Source organism: Echinops telfairi, unplaced genomic scaffold (genome assembly GCF_000313985.2).
Source record: "Echinops telfairi isolate 266 unplaced genomic scaffold, ASM31398v2 ScPeMD7_7412;HRSCAF=8450, whole genome shotgun sequence".
NCBI classification, from domain to species: domain Eukaryota; kingdom Metazoa; phylum Chordata; class Mammalia; order Afrosoricida; family Tenrecidae; genus Echinops; species Echinops telfairi.
Window position 1 is genome coordinate 10,086,953 of NW_022111312.1, and position 9,895 is coordinate 10,096,847.

At 45.1% G+C, this 9,895-nt stretch overlaps 1 protein-coding gene across 1 annotated transcript in view; it reads right to left on the bottom strand.

Annotated features, from left to right (window-relative positions):
- COQ5 (coenzyme Q5, methyltransferase) overlaps positions 1-7,758 on the bottom strand; it is a 17,033-nt gene extending 9,275 nt beyond the window's left edge. The window contains exons 1-2 of the mRNA XM_004709569.2: positions 7,557-7,758; positions 428-577 (exon numbers count right to left, since the gene is read on the bottom strand). Of these exons, the coding sequence (XP_004709626.1) occupies positions 428-577; positions 7,557-7,758 (352 nt within the window). The remainder of the gene's footprint in view (positions 1-427; positions 578-7,556) is intronic.
- Positions 7,759-9,895: the final 2,137 nt, after the last annotated feature.

Consider the following 9,895-nt stretch of genomic DNA (forward strand, 5'->3'; position numbering starts at 1 on the left):
GCATTTTCATGCAAGTTATTCTTACCTAGAGTGGGAATGGCAGGATCAAAGGCTAAATGCATTTTAGATTTGGGCAGATTTTGCTAAGTTGTCCTCCACAGGGCAAGGCGTCTTACTGCCCCTCCAAGCTTCTGTTTGGGAAGAGGACCACACCAACGCCACACATATACATGTTTCAAAACATGGACTTCATCTCAGCGTCATGTACTCAGGGCCCGGACATCACCACGATGCATTTAGAAACCCACGGCACTCTTCTCCCCAGGTAGCAAAGGCCCAGCCATAAAACGATTCAGCCCTCAACAGTGGACGGGACAGCAGATCAGGCAGAGAAGGTTGCCTGGAGAGTTTGTTTTCGTTCCACCGAGACAGTAAATTATACAAGAGAAGCTCAGTGGTCCCCGTGATGATGGAACAAAGTTCTTACCTGTGCCTCCAGCCACGTCGAGCAGCTGGGTCCCAGGAAGTGGGTGCATCCTCCAGAGCAGCAAATCCTTCCAAAGACGATGGATCCCAAGACTCATCATGTCATTCATCACGTCATACTTCTTGGCCACACTCTCAAACACCTGGTAGACTGATGGGGAAGAACCCCACACAGCTATTAATCGGAGTCACGAGGATCAGCCCTCCATGAAAAAGAGGGTGCTTTCAGGCTCAATGCCCAAGTTTACACCTTTCACATTACCCCTTCACGCAGAACTGAAGAGTACTTCAGGTGAGAAATCACTCTCTGCTGCTGCTTTAGTTATCTTTATGAAGCCCTGGGGGCGCTGTTGCTAACCCAAAGGTTGGTGGTTCAAATCCACTAGCTGATCTACAGAAGGGAGGATGAAGCTACCCTCCTCTTCCATGAGACTGACAGCTTTGGAACCCGTCTGTAAGACCACTATGAGTTAGAATCAACTAGACGGCAATGGGCATGGATTTTCAGGCCTGCTAATTTGGTACTAGATAAGTGTTTTATTTCTTAGAGAGGGAAGATGAAGGGTAGATCGTTGGAATTCAGTTCTCACTTTATATGAACAATAAGCATCCTGCTAGATGGAGTACCCTGAAGTTGTTAAGGAGTTTCGTTCTACCTGGATCAATACTGAACAGCCATGGAGGCAGCAGTCCAGAAACCAGATAGAGGTCTGCATTGGGCAAATCTGCTGCAAAAGACCTGCCGAAAGTTCTCAAGAGCAAAGAAGTCACTGTGATGACTGAATTGCACCGGATCCAGGCCATGGTATTCACTTGCCTGACATGGATGCAGATAATGAAAAACGAATTAATTCATTCATTTGAATTGTGGTGTTAGCGAAGAATACTGAATAGACCGTGGACTGCCAGAAAAATGAACAAGGAAACCAAGTCTAAGAAGCAGGCAGAGCCAGGCGTCGAGAAGCCGGCGCTGAAGAGGAAGCAGCAGCAGAGGAACGAGAGCACGGCGGCCAGCAGGCCCAACCTGGAGCTCAGCCAGGCGGCGGCCGAAGGCCTGCAACAGGGCTGGCTATCAGCGGGCCAAGAGCTGGCAGCACAGCTGGGGAGCTGGCCTGGGCTTCTCTTGCACCCCCAACAAAGTCTTTTAGATAGACAGGACTGCTTCCACGTCCATCACGGTTGAGGACTAAACTCTTGGGTCTTTGTTGGAGGGAGAGTATGGGAAACAAGGATTTCTCCCAAGTTGTCTCCCCCAAATATATGTCAAACTTAGCTGCTTGCGAATAACTATACACTCGGAGGTCATCAGGAGTAGCCATCTAGAGCAAGCAGACACCACTGTTTATCCCACAAGTAGGGCCCACTTCCTTCTGATAAGGATAGTAGTTGTCTGTTTCCTTGTAGGAGACACGAGAGGTCAAACCTGCCCAAGGAGGACCAAGGTTAGGCTGCCATCATGAATCTAGGGTCCGCCCATCTTGTCACATGTATACCCCTAGACCTTCCCATTCCTATGGGCACACCCCTAGCTCATCCCCTTCCTGTCACACTTATGTCTATTATACATCCCCTTCCTACCATGTGTTTGCCTATTGTACTGCCCCTTCCTGTGACGTGTGGTTACCTGTAATCATGTCCCCCCCAATGAGATCTAACCCTTGGTTAGCAATAAAATGGGGGCTCTCCTGTTCTCCCTCTCGAGGCTCTTTCCTGCTTTCGTGGCCAGGTTCCCCCCACGAGGACAACCAAGCAGGGCTGAGGTGAGCATGCTACCATGAATTGTGTCTGACTCCATTATTCCAATCTCTCCTCTACGTCTCATGTGATCTATGACTTTAACATCTCACCTCATACCGCAGGAGAGGGAAATGAAAAAAGAAAATAAAAAAGCCAAAGTTGCTTTTCTTATTCACTTATGCAGATTATAGGCACTCAACAACTGTCACCAATGGAATGGCTGATTTAGGGCAACTATCTTGGAGTACTGGGAGGAACTGGGGTGGGCGGGGGCAGCTCAGGTTTCTAATGGTTAACACACTTGGCTTTTTAAAAAATTAAAAAAAATACTTTTATTGGAGGCTCTTACATCTCTTATCACCATCCATACATTCCTCCAGTGTGTCAAGCACATTTGCACATATGCCGCCATCATCATTTTCAAAGCATTCTCCTCCCACTTGAGCCCCTGATATCAGCTCCCCATTTCTTCCCCCTCCCTCCCAAACCCTTGATAAATTATAGATTATTTTTTCCATCACACTTCGCTTCTAACCTTAGGGCTGGAGGTTCAAGTCCACCCTTCTCCAAGAAAGCCACCACTGAGAACCCACGAAGTACAGTTTGGCTCTTGATACGCAAAGGGCCAGCCACCGTGAGTCCAACGTGGCAAATGGTGTCTCACATCTACTGTACGTGTTGTATGGATCAGAGACTGCATGAAAGTGCAGTCCTTGTGTGGTGACTTATTTCTCAGTACTGTACTATGATCATTTTCCTCTTGTGGAAGAGAAAACTCAGGTTCAGGGACTAATGTAATTGCCGAGGGCCACTCGGCCAGGAAGTGCAAATGCAGTACTTTGGTAGCCCAAACCCTAGACCACTATTCACTGTGACCTGGCCCCTCGGGGACTATCACCTGGAATCCTTAGGATTAACGTGTCTTTTGTTCTTTTTTAAGTGAAGGTGACGAAACTTCATGCTTACTTTGGACCTGCCCTCAGGAAAGACCAATCACTAGAAAAAGCTATCGGGTTTGGGATAGGGCGAGTGAAATGAGACAACCCTCAATGAGATGGACCGACACAGAAGCCACAACAACGGGCTCACACGTAAACCACAAAGGTGCCGCAGGACTGGACACCATTTTGCTCTGCGATACCCAAGCGTGGCATGAGGTGGAGCTGATTCTAGGGCACAGCAAAAAATGGTTGTTCAAAACAAAACAGAAAACACAACCTACAAAATCCAGCTAGAAGCTATTTGACCAATCAGAAGACCTAACTCTCCTCTGGCTACATCACGGAGAAGAACCTCAGGTCCAACTCCGTGCGTAGACTGACTGCAAGATGTGGACTGGGGCCCATTGTACGTACACTCAAGTGATCTTCGTCACAGGGGCAAGGAATGTGGCATCCCAAGATGCTGAGAACCCCTTTCAAGCACAGCCTACATTTAACTTTCCACTTGTTTTTTCTCATATAATGTGCATATGGGGCCAGCCACCTACCTCCCTGCAGTGAGGCTGAATTAAGAAACCAAAGATAGATGCTTTGCCTTCCTCGGATGAAGGGTGCTGCTTGGATCCCAAGCTGGCCCATGATCTGCTCTGAAATTAGCAAACTGCACACAGAGCTCAATCCTGCTTCCACTCTTGTCATCTCCAAGATGTTTTGTTTGGAACCGCTTCCAGGGTGTCTGAGAGACACTAGGTCTCAAACAAGCAACGTCCCGCAGGCCTCACTCTACACACCACAAGATGCGCAGGTTTCCGTTCAGGTGAGTAACACCAGCCCGACAACTCCAACTTCACTTACCACGGTGTATTTCACAAGGCGTTAGAGAATACACTTCATTGCTAGTACTTCACTCCATAGATCACTATGCATATCATGGATGCACATCATGATCAGTAACCAATCACATCACTTCTTTTTTTTTAAATCATTTTATTAGGAGCCATACAACTCTTATCACAATCCATACATACATCAATTATATAAAGCACATTTGTACATTCATTGCCCTCATCATTCTCTCCACTTCAGCTCATTTTTTTCCCTTCCCTCCCCGCTCCCCCCTCCCTCATGAACCCTTGATAACTTATATTATTATTTTGTCATATCTTACATGTCTGACGTTTCCCTTCACCCATTTTTCGGTTGTCCGTCCCCCAGGGAGAGGGTTATATATAGATCCTTGTAATCGGTTCCCCCTTTCCACCCCACCCTCCACATCACTTCTTTCAAAGACTATTGGTGACCTGCCACCGACAGCAAGGCATGGAGCTGTATGGCCACCTTTCTTCCAGTCACAAACCTGTGTGACACTTCATAAAAATGGAAAACTGAAACATGGAACTGGCCAATCACCATGATAGTGCAAAAAGGAAGTTAGAAGTGCTAATGCCAGAAGCGAAATTTGAATCAAATGTCAATTGAGTTTTACAACAAAGAGTCATGGGGGTGGCGCTGACACTGTGCCATTCAAGGGACAAAGTATGCGGCCAAAGGAATCCAGTGAGATGAACTTACTGACATCAATGAGGCATGTGATTGCTGACCAAAATGGTTGAAGACAGTCCCAGCAGAAGGGACAGCAAAAAATTTCAAATGAGAGAAACTCTTTAGACACACCTTAGAATAATCAACCATTGGAGAAAGAAGAGCAGCACTTACCCAAGGGCAAAGCTCAAAGGGCTATGGAGGAGGAACGGAAATGGGAAACAAGGAGGAAGTGGGACAGTGACTCTCCATGGCAGGGACGGCAATCAATGACATGACCTAAAATGTGTGTGAATGGGGCGGGGGGACGACGACAAAAGAAGAGCTGATCCCAAGGGCTCAATGGACAGTACATGTCTAGAAAAGAACGACAGAGTATATGTATGAATATGTGAGATACAATTGATGTATGGATTGTAACAAGAGTTTTAAGAGCCCCCAATGAAATGATTACCAAAAAATAAATAAATAAAATGCGTGTAAATTGTTGAATGGGTAACTGATTTATTTGCTCCTTTTAAAAACCTTCACCCAATTCACAATAAAAAGTGAAAAAACCCTAAGAGACATTTCATGCCCTTGAAACTGCAATGGAAAAATGTCAAAGCTCATCAGAACCTAGAAGAGTGTACCAGTCTGCTGAAACACAGAAGGGAGGTCTGGATGCCGGCTCACAATGTGCGATAATAAGAGGGCAGCAAATACTGGGCAAAACTATTTAAACAGAAACAATTTTTCTTTAATTTGCAGTACTTCTAATTCTAATTTAAAAACAAGTTTACATGAAAAAGTCATTCACTGAAAATTAACCCCGATTTTATATTATAAAATAAAACCCCAAATCAAGCCCAGTCTCACTGAGTTGATTCTGGTTCGTAACAACTCTACTTAGGGTTTCTGGAACTGTAAATCTACCGGAGCAGACAGCAGTGAGTTTAAACCACTGACCTTTTGGTCAGCAGTCCAACACGTACCCAACAGCACCACCAGGGCTGTCCGACGTCTCCCTCCACCCACTTTTCTGTTGTCCGTCCCCCAGGGAGGAGGTCACATATAGTTCCTTGTAATCGGTTCCCTCTTTGCAACCCACTCTCCCTCTACCCTCCCAGTATCGCCACTCACACCACTGGCCCTGAAGGGATCATCTGCCCTGGATTCCCTGTGTTTCCAGTTCCTATCTGTACCAGTGTATATCCTCTGGTCTAGCCAGACTTGCAAGGTCGAATTCGGATCATGATAGTGGGGGCGGGGAGGAAGCATTTAGGAACTAGAGGAAAGTTGTATTTTTCATCATTGCTACATCGCACCCTGACTGGCTCATCTCCTCCCCTTAATACAGTTCTTGTGATCCCCAACCATAACATTATTTTTGCTGCTACTGCATAACTGTAATTTTGCTACTGTTATGACTCGTAATGTAAATATTTGATATGCAGGATGTATTTTCATTGTTACAGATTGAACATAAACATAATTAAAGCATAGTGATTAATCACAAAACAATATGTAATTATATATTGTGAAATATTTGTGTTTTCCAATGGTCTTAGGGGGCCCCTATGAAAGGCTTGTTCAACACCCCCCCCAAAGGGGTCGTGACCCCCAGGTTAAGAACCACTGTGCCAGACATTCCAAACATGGATGGTTTGAATCCACTCAGAAGCACTTTGGAAAACAGGTATGGGGTCCGTTTCTTAAAGGTCACAACCTTGAAAACACAATGGAGCTGTTCTACTCTGCATACATGGGGTCATCGTGAGTCAGAGCTGACCCCACAGCAACTCACATCGTTTCCTCAGCTACAAAAAAACAGAGTAATAGTTCCTACCTCGTTAGGTTATAAGACTTACTGCTCAAGGTTTTAAAAAGCTTCCAGGCCCCAAGTAAACGTTTGTACGTGGTATACCCTATTTCCCTCCACATGAAGTTATGAGCTGCTACTGTGTCAGGACTTGCCTCAGGCTTTGATGATAAATAAATGAATGAGCCATTGTTCTAGCTTGGGGATTCACAGTCCAGTGAAACAAATGGCCATTTGAACTCGATGTTGAAAGTTACAGGAGAGCTGTGTGTTTAGTAAGGCTGAGGTGGGAGGCAATGCAATGTAATCTTTGAGGCCAGAGGAAACTGTGGGCGCGTTCTCTTGTTCCTATTCTTATTTCCTAAGGCAAGTGACTGAAACTCGCAGCGCCTCACTTTAGCATCTATGAAATAGACATGATGTCTTTGTCATGATAAATGGAACAACAGTTGGAGTTTAAAAACAGTTCTTTACGTCCCTCCTGTGTGTGGCACAAGGCTGGGCACACAGAAATTTCTCAACGGCATCTGACATGTATTGAACCATAATTAAGCACCAGGTACCGCTGAAGTGCCTAAATGTTTCAAGTCAGCTAATCCTGACGAGAACTCAAACTAAAGGGTTATTATTATTCCTACTATGCACATCTGGATGCTGAGACACATTTTTAATGGTTTCTCCCTTTATCAAGAGATTATTTAAAAAAAGATTATCAGCAGGTGTCCTGGGGAACAACCAATCTGGACAGGAATACTGGTTCCACAACTTATTACCTACATGTAGAGCCAGGCATGCTCTTCCTTAACCCTAAGCCTCGTAAAGTGGAGGGTAGAAGTACCCACCACCGGAAGGTTAAAATGAATATTAGAAATAACATCCGCAAATAACGTCCCGCCGGGTGCCTGGCACACCTTGATAGTTCAATTGATGAGGTTTAACGAAAAATTCCTCGGCTGAGAAAGAGCAGATCAGGTGGAGGGGACCCTATGGGGCGCTTAAATGCACAGGCTACGGTACCTGTTAAAAGGACGTCAAGCAACCTTCAGTTGGACGGAACAAACTAATCTGAGGACCCTCAGATCCCACCCACCGCCTACCTCTCCGCTCACCTTTGCCTCCTTTCTCCTGCTCCGACACCGTCTCAAAGCCGAAGTGCGTTTCCGTTGCCGGCTTCTCTTGGGACAAGGGCCGCACACCAACCGGGCCCCTCGGCCAGGAGCTGCGAAGCCCGGGGAGCCGGCCAGCCAGCTTCGCCCGAGACCACCCCCGGCCGCAGACGCCCCAGAGAGCAGGGTTCCCGAGCGCGGCCATCTTCGGAGTCGTGTGTCGACGCCTGGTGACGTCACGGTGCTACTGACGTCAGTTGACGGCGGCCGACTGGAGACAATCTTAGTCCACGGCGTTTTGAAACCTGCCCTTGAGGAGCCAAGTTTTGGAATGGGAAAGCTAGTTGTCTTTGGGTACCCAAACCCCTTCCTCTTGTCAAATTGAATTTAGGATTCATTAGGAACGAGTGGGGTCTAACATCCCCTCCCGGATCTCCCAAGCGCTTTTCGGGACCCTGTTTCAGAATCCTGCCCCCCAGTAGTACAGGCTTACTAGCGGGTACTGTTGCTGTTTTTCTTTTCAAGACGATGTTTTCTGTTGCAGCAGAGGGAAACTGAGTGAGGGCCGGAGTCGTAAAGGTCGAATTCGCGATCAATTGTTGCACACATTGATTGGTGTGCATTTGAATCACCTGATGTGATCTTTGAAATGTAGATCCCTAGCCTACAAACACCAACGATTTTTGAATCACTTGATACAGTCTGGGTCGCAGTAAATCTGTAACAGGCTTCTCTGGTGTTTCTGGTGCAAGAGATGTACAGATCGTTTTTTGAAAAAATAGGCTAGACGACACTGAAAATTAAACATACAACGCTGCTTTTTCATCTTGCCTTTTTATAACCTTAGGATGCTATAAAGGTGAATGGAACTCAGGAATCTATTTAGCAAGTCAGAATTCATCAGCACTCCTGCTGTCACTAAACGACTTTCAGCTCCAACTGGCATAGCATGGGCGTTTTGCTTCAAGTCCAGATTTCCACAGTCTGTTCATGTGGAGGGGACTGAAAACCATCTTGCGCAAATGAAAGAAGGGAGGTAGTGCGTTGTGCTTGGATTTCTTTGTTTCTGCTTTAATTTAAATGTATGTTTCCTATAAACATTTGACAAGGGGAAAAGTGCCAAAGATCCCCCAAACGGAAAAATGCCATCTTCCTTTAATATAGTCTTACTTCTGTTGTTAGGGGTTGGGGTGCGGGGCATTGCACTGGGATTTTTTTCCTCTCCGCTATCTTTTTTTCTCTCTTTATTTTGTTGCTGTTGAGATTATATACAGCAAAACAGACACCGATTTAACCATGTCTATATGCCCAATTTAATGATATTGATGACATTCTTTGAGTTTGGCTGCTGTTCTCACCTCCTGTTCTGGATTTATTCCTTCCACATTAGCACAAACTCACTGCTCATTAAGGTTCCTGCCTAGTCATTCCAGCTGTGGTGGTCAATTTGATTTATTTTTCAGGATGACAGAGTTCTCACATTATTTTTGCTCAATGAAGGTGCATTAAAGAACTCTGTCTACCCCGTTTGAGGCAAGCTTCTGGATACTATCTTGTGTTGACGGTTAATTTACAGCTTAGGGAAAGCTGCTCAGGTAGCGTTTAGCAACTAGCTGTTGCTTAACAAAGGCTTAACCCACTAAGGCAGTGGTTATCAACTTTCTTAATGCCGAGAGCCCTTTAAACCCTTTAAACTGTTCCTCATGTTGTGACCCCCCCACTTTTCTTAATTGTAATGTTTATACATGTAATGTAATGTTATATCATGTAAATTTTCTGTGATGTATTTTCATTGTTACAAATTCAACATAGTGAAAATAGTGATTAATCGCAACCATGTGTAATTATATTGTGAAATTTCTAATGACAAATAAAGATTGTCTTGTAAAAAAAAAAAAGAACTCTGTCTATCTTCTACACCTAAACCTATATTTGTATAAGAACAGACTACTTTGGGACAGCACATGGGGTTTCTAAACTATCGGTCATGTAGCTGTTCCTCTCACTTCAGTATGACTGATGGGTAAGAAATTATACAAGGTGAAACAGGACATGAACTGGTGGAGAGCATGTTAATGAAAAAAATTTTAAAATACTGAGATTAGACTTGAAACCAGAGCAGCACTCCTGCAGAGAGGAATTAGTGGCAGCCAGACAGTCAGAGTGTGATGTTTTCAGGTGGCCTGGCCTAAGTCAGGACCTCAGGTGTCTGGCAGCTCTGCGTGACACCAAGATAAATAATCAAATACAAAAAAAAATCAAATATATTGATAACCTGGTGAGCCTAAGAAGACTTGTATCATAATACGAAAGCAAAACACACACACAGACACACACAAGGA